The 17,167-nt window shown below is 39.4% G+C and overlaps 1 protein-coding gene across 3 annotated transcripts in view; it reads right to left on the reverse strand.

Annotated features, from left to right (window-relative positions):
• Nucleotides 1–17,167, reverse strand: part of Prkdc (protein kinase, DNA-activated, catalytic subunit) — a 237,550-nt gene that overhangs the window by 119,876 nt on the left and 100,507 nt on the right. For all 3 annotated transcript variants that reach the window (XR_005092573.1, XM_028893310.2, XM_037209976.1), the window contains exons 33-39: nucleotides 16,591–16,799; nucleotides 16,057–16,189; nucleotides 15,463–15,621; nucleotides 14,304–14,507; nucleotides 11,632–11,817; nucleotides 11,018–11,122; nucleotides 9,531–9,698 (exon numbers count right to left, since the gene is read on the reverse strand). Coding sequence is in view for 2 of the 3 variants with exons in the window: in XM_028893310.2 (XP_028749143.1) it covers nucleotides 9,531–9,698; nucleotides 11,018–11,122; nucleotides 11,632–11,817; nucleotides 14,304–14,507; nucleotides 15,463–15,621; nucleotides 16,057–16,189; nucleotides 16,591–16,799 (1,164 nt within the window). In the remaining variant the exon portion in view is untranslated. The remainder of the gene's footprint in view (nucleotides 1–9,530; nucleotides 9,699–11,017; nucleotides 11,123–11,631; nucleotides 11,818–14,303; nucleotides 14,508–15,462; nucleotides 15,622–16,056; nucleotides 16,190–16,590; nucleotides 16,800–17,167) is intronic.

Here is a 17,167-nt window from a genome sequence, read left to right on the forward strand (position 1 = left end):
AAATAATAAAAACTAAGTTTGTCTAGTCCAAGTACACTTATTAGATAATGGTTCTCAAACTCCTCAGAGACCTAATAAATATGGCATTTAAAATGTTCAATAAAAACTTCCCACAATAAAGAGACCACCTCCTAACAAGAAACTTTAAGGTCTTCTAAGAAGACAGATGGAACACTGCACAGACTCCTCCACTTAGCCTGGGAATGATTAATGAATTAATGAATAATGACTGGGAAAAATTGCCCCGTGCCTTATCTGCCAACAGAAACTTGCACAAACTGTAGACACTTTTGGATTGAATGCTGTACCCTGTCTCATCAAAGTAAGGCCAATTTTCCTAAGCTCTTCCTCTATAGAAAAAATTCAGACCTGAGTCTGACCAGGCAAAGGCCTGCTGCTCTGAGACAACTGAAGATTAAATGTTGCTTTCTGAGCCGGGCGGTGGTGGCGCACGCCTTTAATCCCAGCACTCGGGAGGCAGAGCCAGGCGGATCTCTGTGAGTTCGAGGCCAGCCTGGGCTACCAAGTGAGTTCCAGGAAAGGCGCAAAGCTACACAGAGAAACCCAGTCTCGAAAAACCAAAAAAAAAAAAAAAAAAAAAAAAAAAAAAAAAAAAATGTTGCTTTCTAACAACTGAAGACCACCCAACTACTGCTTCTGCAATAACCACATAAACCTTAAACAACTAAGTCTCTGTCACTTAAAACATTAAAATGCCATTAAAAACATTTAAATTATACTTCCTACTTAACAACAGCTTCTAGGACACTGCTGCATTGCTCAGCTTCCATTTGAACATTCTCACTCTCAAAAATCCCCAAACCTCTCTTGTCCTCTGACTCCCTGTGTACGACATACCGCTGTATGGGAGGCCACCTCTCCTTCCCTTGCTGTCCATCATAAAGCCCTCTCTATTAAACTCAAAGACCCTTCTGCCTACATTTCCAAACCCCAACACTCCCACTCTTCTGCTGTCTGGCCTTCTGGCCACACTTGCTCCCAGCCACACAATCTATTCCCATCATCCTTTCCTTCACCTCGTAACTTACAAAGGGCCCTACGATACCTTCTAGATTCTGACTATATCTCTCAATACTTATCAAAAACTCATCACTCATAATGCTTACCTGTCCTCCCCTGAGCCCAGCCACACTTATCCCTTTACTTCAACATTCCTCAGATCCCTCACAGTGCTGTCCAAAAACTTTCAAAGACTTCCCCGATCCCTCTCTATACAAGAGAGTCCTCTAGCTACTTCTGCTTATACTTTTTATATGGATGGCAGCTCCTTCCTGTCAGACGGCCACATCAGACTGACCCCTCCATTATTAATATTCATCCTTACCCTCCGGTTCCTGTTCCCTCATAATGACCTCATACCCACAAATCTCATCTCTTTTCACACTATTTTTCTTCTGCCCACATGATTGTGAAACATCCACCACCCACTGACTCCCCTAAATTCATTAACTATTCAGACATCAAACACTCTGAAGAAATCCTACACTCTTATTACAAGATATAACTAAACCTAAGCCATCTCCTTTCCAACATGTACACAGTCTCATGCCAAACCCCACTTGAGTCAAAGTCATCCAACAACCTCTCTCCTCATCTCCACTGCTTTCCCCGTACCTCCCTTCAATGCCCTCCTCTCACCACTGATGCTCCAGTCACTGAGGCCCAACTCCACTAAGAGTTGCTTGTCCCTGGCCATCCAAGCTCCTCTTTGGTGTCGAGAGACAGACTTTCTCACCTCTCCACCAGTCACAAAAGCCTGCTATGGACCATCCCTCTCACCATTTAACAAAACCTCACCAATTGATCATCCATGTTCCCCAAATTTCAATTTCAAAAACTACCTGAACACCCCAGGAAACACTATTGTGATGTAACAAAAGCCTCTCAAATTGTATTCTCCCCAACACAATCAGACACCATTTTCAGATAACAGCTGTTCCCCAATTAACCATATACAACCATTTTAAGTGTTTCTGGCTCCTCTTAACAACTCTCAAACAGACTCCTGCCAACCAACAGCCTAAGTTTTCCTGCCCATTATTGCCTAGTCCTAATGGCAGGACTCCCCCTTTCCCTGGGATCTCTCCCCATTTCCCTGGTCTTGGGACTCCTCTTCTTAACTATCAGGAACATGAACCTAACAGTTTCAAATGTACACTGAAGAAAAAAAAATTTTTTCTAAACTCTTTATCTTTGTTCCTAGTCTGTATGTCGCAACAGATTTCAAACCAACTACAGACTACTCCAGCAACTCCAGTGCGAGCACCAGCTGTTTCCTTGGTAGATGTAGATTCATCCTGGTCCAGCCTCACGGACTACACTTCCCTAGCCTCAGATGTTCCCTCAGAACCTGGACATGCACTAACATAGCCTGCTCTTCCCAACTGTGACCAACAGCTCAGCTTCCTTGGGTCCATAACACTCCAGTGTCAGCAGGAAACACTAAATGATGCACATTACCCAGCACCCAGTGACCCAATAATAAAACAAAAAGGTGGGAATGAGTGGACACTAGTCCACTCAAGCACATGGGTCTGGCAGGCTTTGTCCTTCTCCCCAATTCCCTCTGCCCTTCTAAAAACCATTAGAATACATTCCTAAAGCTAGCCACTAGGGTCTATTCCCTTATTTGGCCACTTCCTCCTCCTGAGGCTGACTACCAAGGTTCATCAATCAAAAGCCCCCTTTGGTTCACCTAATTAAAATGCCCAAATCAAAATATATCACCACATCGTAGCCCTTTCTAACACAGACCTCCCCTTTTTCTCTTCTAAAAATTACACCTACCAAGGTATTTTGCTGCTGTTTTTCTGCCTGGATCAGAAAGCAGTCACTTTAACTTTTCTTCTCTGCAAAAACAGGTGTTTGAGTGTGGTTTGTGCCTAATCGGAGGTCTGAGAGGGAGCCCCTGCTGTGTAGGGGTCTCCTTCACTCTCGCAGAATCATTTCTGCTCCTGTTAAAAACCCCTCACACATTTTCCTGTAAGTAACCCCAATAAAACTCATTGTTTCACCAAGTTGGACTTTGGAGGTATCTGTACTTTTGGTCTATTGTAGTCTCCCTCTCTGGGGTGAGGAGATGTGAGTGTCTGTCTCCCCTGGAAAAGTCTGTTACACAATACTCTCTCTTCCATTTTGTTGGCCAAAAAATGGCCAAAGCTACACAGAAAAACCGTCTCAAACTAGATGAGCTGGGAATTGTGTGAGCAAAAACATAAAAGGAGATCAGGTACCTGACTGCCTCAGGTTAGCAACCAAAGTTCAGGTAAGAAAGCATCCATTATCCAGTTAAACCAGTAGTATTCCATGGATTTTTAACCTGTTTAATGAACAATATCTGTGATAACTATTAAATATACCTCAAATAATCACTACTTAAAAAAATGGAACTAAGTAATATTTTAATTCATAACTAATTTTGATTAATAATTTACACATCATTAAGCTTCACAAAGAGATTGGCAAGATGGCTCAGCAAGGAAAAGTGTTTGTCACCATTCCCGACATTCCACGTAGCAGAAGGAGGAAACTGACTCTGACAAGTTGTTCTCTGACTTCTACACTTGAATCACAGCATGTAAACCTCCTTCCCCAAATAAACAAGTAAATGTAATAAAACATCAAAAACAGACTGGGCCTTGGTGACTGGAGCATCACCAGTGAGAGGAGGGAACTGAAAGGAGGCACCAGAAAAGCAAGCTGAGGAGAGAGATAGTTTGCAATTTACACCCTGAGGATTAAGAAAAGTCACCTGAGCCAGGCAATGTTGATGCACGCCTTTAGTCTCAGCATTCATTCAGGAGGCAGAGGCAGGTGAGTTCGAGACCAGCCTATTCTACAGAGTGAATTCCAGGACAGGCTCCAAAGCTACAAAGAGAAACCCTGTCTCAAACAAACAAACAGACAAAAAACAAACAAGTCACCTAAGTAAAGTTCTAGTGAGTTCAAGCTATATTGAATCACAAGGACAAGCTGCACGTGGCAAAAACATGTTTTTCCATAGAGGCATGTAAACGAATAACAATGGCCAGTTGTAATGAATACTCTAGCGTAGACTCCCTCCTACCCACTACAACTGGGAGGAGCACAAAGGCCATTCTAAGAACAACTCCGTGTTTCTGAAGAAAGTGAAGTCACGAGACTCTTGGGTTGTGTCCTGGAAGTTTTCTCACAAGCACCCAGAATTCCCCTCACATGATTCTATTCTTGGATTACATTTTATATTTCTTGAGTGAGTGGAAGATTCAGAATCAGAGAAGTGCTGTAACAGTGTAATTCTGTGAAACTCATGGATAGTCCAATCCTTTGTAATTCACTTTTTAAAACTATGAAATACATGAATAAACTGGATTGTCCAATAAATGAGATAATATAAGGAATATACCATAACATATTAAAAATGATTTATAATACACCAGCAGCTAACATTACACAGAAAGAAAAAGTTGAAAATTTTCTGTGTTATTTTTCTCATTACTGTGATGAAATACCTAAACGTAGCAACTTAAAAGAAGCATTAATCATAGTCCACAGGTAAAGAGATGCAGTCCACATGGTAGTTAAGGAAGGATAGTAGGAGCAGGTAATGGCTGTAACAATGGATGTTTGAAGGAGGGTGGCTATAATCAGGAATCAAAAAGAGTGCTTTGAAGCTGGGAAGCTGGGGTCACATTTAACTTGTAACACTCTCTAAGATCTAAGACAGACAAGATATGTAGGCTTCCACCTCTTCAACACAGTTTTTCAAGTCCAAGCCACAGCCATCAGGCAAAAGAAGGGACAGAGGACATACAAGTAGGTAAAAAGAAATTAAACTGTCATCATTTGCAAATGGCATGATTTTCCATATGGAAAACACCAAAGACTAGACCAGAACATTTATTATAACCAATAAATCAATTTAGCAAAGTTACAGGATACAAAATCTATAAAAATCTGCAACACCACTATAAGTCAATAGTAAATCATCTTCAGTATAAAGAAAGCAATTCCATGCCAGGGACGGCATATAAGATGGCTGACGTGCTGCCAGCAGAGACTGGAGAAAAGGGGAACCAAGATTGTGGACCATTAACCCCCCCCCCCCCCCCCCCCCCCCGTGTGTTCCCCTCCGGATTTCTGCTTAGCATGCCTCTAGAGGTCCAAGGCAGAAATGTCTACATGTCCCAAGGTCATGCTTTATGGCATGCACATGTCACGCCCTCCTCCATATAAATATTTCTTAATACTAGTCTTTTTCTTCTATCTGATCTTCATGTTCTGTGTTCCTAGATCAATGGTGATTTCTGTGATGCAGGAAAGGAGTGAAGTAAATTTCACAGGAAATTATACAGAGATGATCACTCAGTCTGGGGTTAAGGCAGATATGCAGTTCACGGAAAAGAACCTGTAGCCTGTAGAAGCTTCTTAGGCTTGGATAAACTGTACCGAATGTGTGGTCAATTATAGCATATGGTATGATGTGTATCAACACACTGGACTTAAATTGGCCATGATGAACAATTCAGTTTCTGAGGATATTCCCAGGACATTGTGTAAAACTTGAGACCCTAAGGGGTATTGGCTGAAGACTATGGATGGAGTAACATATAAATGGGATGACAAACTACAAGTGTGGGAACCTAGAATAGGAGGAGAATAGTGGCCTCCACCAAGAAAGGAAGATGGCAACTTTAATTCAGATACTTTTTATTCCTCCTGAAGGAATATGGAGATAATGTGACAATTGATGGAGTGATTGCTACAAGCTTTACTGGGTTCATAGATTGAAAAGAGCTGCCAAGAAAGGTGAGCTTCCTTTCATAGAAACTCTGAAAATTAGATTAGGTCTTCCTTGGAATTGTTGGATACAGAAGGATGGAAGTTGCTGACTTGCAGGGACAGATTTCTTGTCTGAGGTCACTGTGGCCCACCAGTCCTGGGGCTCGGTGTTTGCAGAGGCCTGAGGAGGAACTTAGGTGACTGTAGGGGTCCTGAGGTTGGAGCAGGCTGTGTGAGAAGGAAATGACTGTCTGGTACACTGACCACGGTTCTTATTTTTTTTTTTTTTGTGTGTGAAATTGCATGTTGTTAGCCTTTGGGTCATGTGCTCAAAAGATTGTATAATCATTAATAATAAAAATAGAGTATGCTTGCTTTGGTGTTAAGTCTGGGATAGTTCCTGTGTTTAGTAAAAGATGATGAAGAATATATTGGTGATTTTCTAAGAATAACCTTTGGAATCATGAGAACATTTTGTATTGGGTGATTTCCCTTTTTCTTTCTGTTCCCCCTTTACTTAGGATAATAAAAGACTGAGGTTACCAGGGCAAAAGCAGAACCTAAGAGAAGTAAGAGAAGCTCAAGTAAGAGAAGTCAGAGAAGAAGCTAAGAGAAGTTAGAGACACTAAGAGAACCTAAGCCAGGGAAGCAAAAAAAAACTTAGCAACTGCAGAAGCCCGAAGTGACCTGTCAACTTGCACAAACATTGTCTCTGAGTTGTTATTGCGCCTTCCAGGTATCCCATCCTTTAGACCCCCGAAACTGCCGAGGCTGGTCCCCAGCAATCCCACCTTTTATAGCTACAAAAAATAAAATACCTAGGGATAAACTGAACCAATGAAGTAGAAGAGCGCTACAATTATAAAATACCAATGAAAAAACTGAATAGGACACAATAAAGTAAAAGTACATCCATGCTTACAATCTGAAAGAAAAATAATATTGTCGAAAAATTCATACTATCCAAAATGATCTAAAAATCCAACACAATCTCTATAAAAATGCCAATGATATTCTTCACAGAACTAGAAAAGACTAGGGGCTGGAGATGTCATTCAGTGGTGGAGTGCTTGCCTATCACATGAGGCCCAGGGTTTAATCTCCAGCACAGCATAAAACCAACTATGGTAGTGTAATGATGGAGGAATGTCTTTCTGAATGCTGTGAATATGTGTTGCTCTGATTGGTTACCGTTTGGTCTATGGCAAGGTAGCTTAGAGGCAGGCGGGAAATTCAGAGAGACAGGCAGAAGGCAAGGGGTGGGGAGGTGGGGACACAACACATCAGTGAGCCGCCCAAGGAGCAACATGTAATGGGACTCAGGTAAAGCCATGGAACATGTGGCAATACATAGATTAATAGTTATGGCCTAATTTAAGATATAAGAGCTAGCTAGCAAAAAGGCTTGAGCCAAGATCATGCAGTTATAATTAATATAAGTCTCTGTGTGTTTACTTGGAAGATGTGAGTAGGAGAGATTTGTCCAGACCACTGGCAGGCTGGGACACAGGAAATCTTCTGACTACAGTGCATTCCTATACTTCTAGCGCTCAAGAAGAAGAAACAAAAAGATCAGAAATATGAGGTCACGCTTGGCTACACAGTAAGCTCCAGACAAGCACAGGTTACATGAGACTGTTTTGAAACAAAACAAAACAAAACAAAAATCAAAAAAACAAAAAACAAAACTAAAAAACCAGAAAAATAAATTCTAAATATTATATAGCTTGACAAGAAACCCTGAATAGCCAAAGCCATTTTGAATAAAAACAAAGTAGGAGACACAATATCACCTGACTTTAAAACATACTACAAAGTTGTAGTAATCAAAACAAAATGATACTAGTATAAAAAAGTACAGCATATGGAACAGATCATAGATTCTAGAAGCAAACTCCCAAATTCACAGCCAACTGATTCTCAACAATGGTGCTAAAAATTCATACTGGAGAAAAGATAATCTCTTCAGTAAATGGTGCCGGGGAAATTGGATATTTACAACTTGAAGAATGAAACCAAATTTCTACCTCTCACCACTTAAAAATGTGAATTAAAATATGCAGCAGAAGCTAAGTGGTGATGGTACACACCTTTAATTCCAGTGCTCAGGAGGCAGAGGCAGGTGATCTCTGTGAGGAGTTTGAGGCCACCCTGGTCCACAGAGTGAGTTCCAGGACAGCTAAGACTGTTACACAGAGAAACTCCATCTTGAAAAAAAATGCATCAGAGCCATAAATATAAAACCTAACACTACATCAATACTATCAGCAAAAATGCCCCTAGACACTCAAATGGGCAACTTTTTGTTGTAGTTTTATTAAATAACACAAAACCACAGAAAATGAAAGCAAAAATAGATAAGTAGCATTGAATCAAACTATAAAGGAAACGATCAGCATGTCCAGAATACATCTGAAAGTCCACAAACTCAACAGCAAACAAACGATTTAAAAATGGGCAACAGATCTACACAGCTATTTCCTAAGAGAAGACATACAATGGACAACAAGTACATGGGAAACTGCATAATACCAACAATCATAGATAACACAAACCAAAACCACATGTATAACCACATCTCAGGTAAGAGCTGTTCACAAGGGATCGTGAGGCTCTGGAAAAAAGGAAATACTTGCAAACTGTAGGTGGGAGGGTAAATTAGTACAGTCACTGCCTCGAGCCATCTGAGAGAAATTGCCCTAATAAGATTGGTCTGTGGCTATGTCTCTGGAGGACTGTCTTGATTATTAATTGGTATAGGAAGGCCCACTAGGCAGGTGGGCCTGGGCAGTATAAACAAGTAGCTGAACATGAATAACCAAGCCAGAGAGTGAGTCAGCAAGCAGTGTTCCTCCATGTTCCTTGCTTCCAGGTTCCTGCCTTAAATTTCTACCCTGAATTCCCTCAATGATGGATTGTGAACTATAAGTAGTTCTTTTGTTTAGTGTTTTATTTATCAGAGTAACAGAAAAGGAAGTAAAATAACTATACAACCCAGCAATCACACTATTAGGTTGCATATCCAAAGGAAATGCATCTGTATAGACATGTGCATTGCTGCATTATTTCGGCACTATTGACAATAGGGTAAAAAAAAAAAAGGAAGTAATCCAAGTATCCATTCATTAGTTAATGGAAGAAACACACACACACAGAGGAAGTTCATTAATCCTGAAAGGGGCTGAAATCCTATCATCTCTACCAGCTCAGATAAAATTGAAGATCATTATCTTAAGTGAAATAATCTGAGCAAAGAATATAAATGATTTCACTTATACACAGATTCTAAAGAATAGAATTTATGAAAACAGAGTAAGGTGGTGATTACCAGAGGCTGGAAACAACAAAGGGACTGTGGAAGTATGGGGAAGTACAGGAAAATGTTTATCAATAGACACTAAATCATTATATAGATACAAGAAGTTCTGGTGTGCTGTTTGTTGCACAGTAAGATGACTACAGACAACAGTGATATATAGTATACATTTTAAAGAGAAAAAGAAAAGGATCTGGAAACTTTTTATTATAACAAAATGATAAATGTTTGAGGAGATAGGTTTGACTTGATTTAAACATTCCATATTATACACCTATATGAAAACATTACACAGTACTCCATTAGTATGTTCAAATTTTAATTTTTGTGTACCAGTTAATGTAAATTAAAGAAAATTTAACCCCCGTCAAATACAACAAAAAGAAAAAAAAAATCAACCAATCTTTTATGGTTGACGCTTCAAAAAACTAACCTTTTTCATGCAGTCCACGTAATTATTGTACTTTAGAGAATCGGGAGGGAATTCATCAGACTTCATGGGGAAATGAGAAACAATGAGCTTTTCCAGAATATGCTTTAGGTTTTCTAGACTGCCTTCAGGCAGGTTGGTGAAGAATGGAAGAAGAATGATAGCTTGGCCCTGGGAAGCAATGCAGACAAATGTAAATCACACTAATTGTGGCTTACAGATCATACAGAGTAAATAAAATCACTACTTTCTAAAGACTGCAAATCATTCGCTGCATGGACTCAACAAATGACTTCAGAATAAATTCTGGATGACACCAAAACCCAACTTGAATGAAGCTTTGTACGTCAGCTTCAATTCTGGAAGTCAGAGGCTGACATGAAGGAGGACCTGAAGTTGGGAGGCTGTGTGACTGCACTAGAGGGGAGGGAGTGGTGAATGGATATGGTCAAAATACATCGTGTAAATGAACAGAAGCTTCAAAGAATAACATTTTAAAACCAGTTTTAAAAACAAAGATTATATTCAAATTCTATACAGGAAGAATGGATTGAATAACCTACAGGATAGTTAACAAGTATTTGTTTGCCCTCAGAACTTCATATAGAGCTTATTGATCCTACCTCCTTTGAATAACAGAAAAATTACAAAATTTTCACATTTAAAGGAGAAACTTCATGAGTCATACAGAACACATCAAAGAATAATCTAATAAAAAATGTGGTCATTCAAGAAGACCACATTATAGGACTTTAAACTCAGAGACAATAAAATTACTTTTCTTGCTTCCCCATCACTAAAAGATTTCAATAGAAAAAAAGACTGAAAAATTGTTTGAAATTACTACAGCAAATCCAAAACACCAATTTAAATTGGATATATGTAAACACAGATGCTAATGATCATATTACGGTTATATTTTAAAACAAATGTTGGGCTGGGTAGCTCCCTGGGGAAAGTGCTTGCTATATATGCATGATCCCCAAACTCAGGTGAAGCAGACACAGTAGTGCACATTTGTAATCCCTACTCCTGCAATCGTGGGATAGGTGGTGGAGAACGGAAAAGCCACGTATGCAGCAGCAAACATTAGACCTTGTCTTAAGATAGAATTCAAAGAACTATAGCAGAGCTTGTCCTCTGACCTCCATACATGTGCTGGGTGTGGCATGTGCTATAGCACACATATGCTCAACTGTTCTCACACATACACACATGAACATCTCTTGAAGAGACATACTGAAGTGCATGCAGATCAGCTAGAACAAAGCCAGAGTCTCTTTCATAAGGAAGAACCCACAATGTTCAAACAAATCTGTCAATACTTGGGTGCATGGAGGTTTATTATGCTGATCTCTTTACTATTACATGTTTCGAATTTTCCATACCCCCCCAAAAAACCCAACATGATAAACACACAAAAATGTAAAGATGTGAAAATAAAGAGAATGTAATATCAAAAGACCAATCTTTTAAAGTCATCTATCTACCTTTAAGTGTAGGCCCAACTTTGTATCAGCAAGTAGACAAGTATATGTGGTGAAGATTTCAGGATGTGAGCTATGATTTGTATCAAAAGATAAAGTTGAGTCAATCTAAAGGGAGATAAAACACGACAAATTTCTGTATTATGCCTCAAAAATTTTTGACATATTTTTCACATTTTTAAATTTCACAACTTTATTTGTACTTGAACCTCAAAAACAATTAAACAATGTTGCTATAAAACATTTTGCTATTTCCTGCTAAGGCAAAGTCTGTGAAGACACAGTAACAATAAAAAATAACAAAAAATAAGAAGCATAATAAACAATGCTATAAAATGTAAGACAAAGAAAATAATTGGCAAATATCTCTCAAAAATATAATTATCAATGAAATGAGTTTTTGAAGGAACTTTCACCACAGTGTTTAAACATAATTTAAGAGTTCAAAATAATGAAATGGCATCCATGGTGGTCAACATCTATAATCTCTACACTAAAGGAGGCGGAGGTAGAAAGAAGTAAGGGTTCAAGACAGGCTAGGGCTACATAGTGAGAATATGTCTCAAAAAGAACAACGTAACTAAATATGAATGCATTTTAAATTCTTTTCGAAATACCTGCAACATTTTTGCCAGTAAGGACAGCACTGTTATTTTGCTTTCTGGAGCAGACTCTGTGGCCCACCACGAATCACACTTCCTCCAGTTTTGTACAATTGCAGCTGCAAGCTTCAGTCCTTGGTGTTTCTGAACAGCTCGATCTCTGAAGCTCTGATCTAACATACCATTTAAAACAGTACTCACCTGAAAAAATTTTGTAGATTAAAGAAAAATTCTTTGATAGGAAAAAAATATACTTTCATGTCAGTTATTCTAGGAAAATGAAAATGCTATTTCTGTAACAGATGTTTACCTGTCTAACAATCTAAGAGCACTATAACATAAACTTTCCCCCAGAATGAAGAGGGTGACTCTGCTGATGCCCTCCTGCCCATTCTGCAGTGGGGGAGTGGACGGGGGGCATTCTTCATGAAATTCCATTTGGAAGAGGAGGCAAGTACTCTTCTGTGGACACAACTACCACCACATGCATTTCTGTTCTATTAACACCTTTGCAACAGAATAACAAATAATTTGGTTAATTATCATTCAACATTCCCATCATTCTGACAACATAAGCATTTTTTACAGATGCTCTATGTAGTATACTATCAACACATTACTCTTCTTGCACATTCTGCTCTCTCTACAGCTAAATCTTGGCAGATTTCTCAGCTGTTTTCAGTGTACCTATCTTTGTCACTAGACTCTCCCAAATCAAATAAATCATGCCACTCCATCTTTGCCAATCAGTAAATTACCTGCTTCAAGAGACACAGCTCTGACTATGTTGTGGAAGGCCAGGCCTAGATAACCCATCTTAGTTACCCTTTGTACAAGGCCGAATACAACACCTTCCTCTTTCTCAGTTTACTGCCTTCTTACTATCTACCTGGCAGCTTCCTGACAAGAGGTGAACAAGGAAACACATCCCTTTAGGATCTGGATTTTCTAAGCATGTGTATTCTACTGCCACACATAATTGGGAATCTGGCTGCATTTAGAACTCCAATCTTTTGGTCTTACAGTATCCACAATTCTGTTGAGAAAACAAATGCCATTCAATTTCTTGATCCTTCAACACATAAGTAGCTTATCTCTTTCAGAACTTTCAGGATCTTTCTTCATGGTAAGCCTTTGGAAAATATGCTCCCTGTGGAATCATTCCCAAACCAGGGGTAAGCCACTTCACAGCCCTTTACACATGAGAATTCCAGTCCACCACTGCTTCCGGGACCCTTGATACCAAAGGCCACTTTCCTCTGAAGCTGACGTCCTGTCCACTCAGTTCTAGGATTCTTCATCATTTTCCTTTTTCTTTCTTTTTTGAGACAGGGTATCAGCCCTGTCTGTATTGGAATTTGCTAAGTAGATCAAGGTGGCCTTGAACTCACACGGATCTGCCTGTCTCTACTTCCCAAGTGTGGGCATTAAAGGTGTGTATCACTATACCTATCATTTTTATTTTGATTTGGTTTTGTATTTTCACCCTACTCTCTGTGAGTTCCTAAATTTTATTTTCTTCATCTATCCCATTTCTTAATTTCAGATACCTAGGCTTACTTCCAGAGTATTCTCCAATCTTCTTGCTCAGTAGCTATTCTTATTTCATCATTCATTGTGTCTCTTTCCTGCTTCCCTCCCTCTCTGCCTCCCTGCTCATCCCCTATGACGGTCTTTCCCCCCTCTTCTGTTATAGACAGGCTAAGAGTTTGGACTGGCACACCTATCCTGCTTTGCAGTTCTGTCACTCTGCTTGTTCTTTCTCTGTACCCACTAAGACTAATTTGGTTTGTTCTTTCTTAATCTCATTCTGTCATTTCAGAGAGCTGTAGGGAAGAAACAGAGGCCATAAAGGTGACTTTTCTTGGCAATGGACAAGGATGGTATGTGTAAAAGGTCAGGCTAGTAGAAATTATAACTCTGAATATACTAACAGTTTCTGACTATGTACAGAGCACATCGCCAATAACACTTCACAGTCCTGTAAGGTAGGCCACGCTTGGTAACATATACCTTTAATCCCAGCACTTGGGAGGCAGAGACAGAAGCAGGAAGATCTCTGCTAAGTTTGAAGCCAACCTGGTCTATGAAATAAGCTCCTTGTCAGCTATATAGTGAGACTGTCTCAAAAGGAAATAAAATAATGAAAAATAAACAAAACCCAAACAACCCACACAATTCCCTAAGTTAAGCAAACAAAGAGCAAATACATTAACTATCACTCTCTAAAGGGTTATTACGATGAGGCAAAGAGGGTTGTGGCATGAATATGCAGGAAAACAGGACTCGACACTAAAACTGTGAGTGCTTTCAAGACAGGTTAGCAGTGTGGAGGACCAGCCTACAGGTGGTGTTGGGACAAACACTGCTGAGCACGTGACACATGGGGAAGCTCAACTATGACATTCTAGCAAAAGTCAGTATCCTACAGCATTGTTTCTTATAGAGTTAGGCCAAGAGATTTAAGGGGCTTGAGGGAATGGAAAAAAATAACAAAAGTCTTAGTATCTACTAACATATACTAGCTTGATAAAGACTGTATTTTGTTTCTACAGATTTTATTTTCACACATTAGCAGAGCTTTCAATCTTCCAGGAAGAAATCTGCTTTTAAGAAAAACCATCAGAAATATAAAAACCCTGCTGTGAGCATTAGGTAAGAAAATATTTATAGGAAAAATTCCTTACCATTTTGGGATTATCTGCTGATGACTTCATGAGTTCTGATACAGCAATATCAAGATTTTTCAATAGCTCACTGTTAATTATTTCTGAGAACAAGCTATAGAAATATTCCCCATGGGAGAAGCTGATGTTTCTCTGTGAACTGCGCAAATACTGCGTCGTAGTCAACAGTGCTGAATTCAGTAGCAAACTCACAAGGTGCTCACACTAAGGAAGAGAGAAGAACATACATACAAGCAAATCCATACCCTAAGATAGTGGGTACACAGTAAGTCTACAAGGAGCCTTCTAAAAAGTGTGATATGTGAAGTCAGGGCTCATTTAAATAATACATATTTAATTTAACTACTATCTTCTAAGTTTCTCTTTATGAGAGAAAGCTCCTACATTGATACTGCTACCAAATTTCCAGAAAAATCTTGCTGCTTTTCATAGAATAGTCTAATATGAATAAGTTGCTTGGGACAACGGAAGTATAATTGAGAACATCAATGAGACAAAGAAGTTCCTGCATTGGGAGAAGTGAGAAGGGAGGGTGGAATGGAACAAACACCCAGGACTGGTTGCAGATCTCAGCTACAGCAGTTTGGCCAGGTCTGCTCAGTTCAGAGTTGTAAGGACTTTGGTCATGGTGCCTTGGGTGCCTCAGGGATTACCCTCCAGGGTCCCTTTAGTCATCCATTCCAAGAATGAATGAGAGAAAGATAGAGACATGTCAACATAGGTCAACTTTAGTGAGAAAATGTTCTTTGCCTAAAGTCCTTTTAGAAACAAAGCCAGACAGAAAGCTTCCATTTAAGAATGTTATGCTTTTATTTTTAAAAAAGTATTAAAGAAGAGAGTCTTAAAAAGTCAGTAAATGAGCTGGGTGGTAGTAGCTCATGTTTTTAATCCCAGCACTTGGGAGCAGAGGCAGGTGGAGCTCTGTGAGTTTGAGGACAGCCTGGACTAACTACAGAGAGAGCGAGTTCCAGGACAGCCAGAGCTACACAAAGAAATCCTGCCTCGAAACCCCCCCCTCAAAAAAAGAAAGTCCAAAAGTCAATTATCATACGTGTCCATCTATGACTTGACTAACTAAATTTTATACTTTTGAGAGATACCACAAGTAAGTTATATAAGTCACTAGATAGGTAGTGTGGGATGCAGTTGATTTCCCTACCAGTCCTCCATAGGCAAAAGCTAATTCCAGGAGTCCATTGGCCAGGCTCATACAGCTGGGGTCCAATGACTGCAGGCACTGCCTCTCCTCTGTAGGTGCGATGCCTTTATAAACCAAAGAGAGCAGTCTCATGCCAATGGAATGATTCAATGCTGTAGACTAAAGGAAAAGTTGACATGAATTGCCTGGTGAGAGAAGGTGTTTAACACAAACATACAACGTCACTTCTCCAGTTAAAAAATATGTGTTAGCTAACACTGATAACTATTTTCCATTGCTTAGCAAAACTCTAATGCAGCTTTGTTTTTTAAGCTACAGATTTCATTTATGTGTTTCTGCGATACAGGACTTCAGCAACTGGTTCTTAAAATGTTTTAGGTTACTAAAATTTCAACTGTCCTTTATTCTTCTTCCATTCTATCTTTACTTTCATATTCACATTCTAGCCAACACCTGTACAAGTATGTATAATTTCTATTTCAGTATATTCTGTATGTGAAATATTTTAAACAAATATAAATACCAATTTGTACTAGCATAATGAAATTACTATAACAAAGCTAAGAGTACATAAAAATAAATTAATATGGTTACCTGAGATGGCGATATAACATGAGAGAAGCCAGCTTTGTGGAGTTGTTTACAGGCTGATAAGACAGACAACAACTTGGTCCTTTCTCGGCCAGCATCAGAGCTACACAAGCTAATGGCACAGAGTTCTTCAATGCTGGCCATGAGAAAATCAGAAAACCAGGTAAGAATACACTAAGGAATTTCATGTGTTGTCATAAATTTACTAATCACCTGGCCCTCAAACTCATTAACACAGTCCTGGAAAACACAAGGTAACACCAGAAGAAGGCTTACAGGACACATCAGTTATGGACAGTAGTGTTATGCACATCTATTGTTCTCTCCCATTCTAAATGCAGGAAAGAAATTAATAAACCTCATGATTTCCAGAAAAACATTTGAGATCATTTGTACACACACAAGAGTGCATGCTTGCCCGCATGCACTGACAAATGCCTTGCCTGAGGACATTGTAGCTGTGCACATGCATGTCAGGAACACTGGATGTGTGAAGACCTGAATCACAGTGACTGTGAGTATGGTCTGAGCACCCACCTCTGCACTGTCACATTCTCCTTCAGCTGAGTCTCCAGTGTGTCTCTGTATGGGGACTTCTTCAGTGCCTTCAGCAGGCTCACACAAATGCTAGGAAGATGGTTCATAACCTGGATGTCGCCAACATTGAAACCTAAGCTCATGGGCTCACAAAGCATTTTCACTAAGACTTTCATAAGGTTTGTGTTACACAAATCCTTCTCCAGGAGCTATAAAGAGAAAAGATAGGTTGAGTAAAAGTGCTTCTTAGCCAGGAGCTCAAGGTCACAGGCTGGGAATGTTCACAGTACCGACAGTTTGGCAGAGTTCCTCTGAGCTCTGCTTGAAACCAGAAGGATTTCAGATTTTGTTGATTTTAGAATATCTGGATAGATATTCTATCACATGTGATAACATGACATCACTATTCTGAAAAGCTAAAAACCAAAATCCGTCAAAATCTGAGACAGTTTGATATTCAAGTTTTGGAACAGTTCAGATATCTGACTTTCTGATTAGGAATGTTCAGCATTTATTTTCAAATAGATTGTACACTGTGGTAACTACAGTTAACAACAATGCATACTAGATAACTGCT

This window comes from Peromyscus leucopus, chromosome 12 (assembly GCF_004664715.2).
Source record: "Peromyscus leucopus breed LL Stock chromosome 12, UCI_PerLeu_2.1, whole genome shotgun sequence".
Classification (NCBI taxonomy): Eukaryota; Metazoa; Chordata; class Mammalia; order Rodentia; family Cricetidae; genus Peromyscus; species Peromyscus leucopus.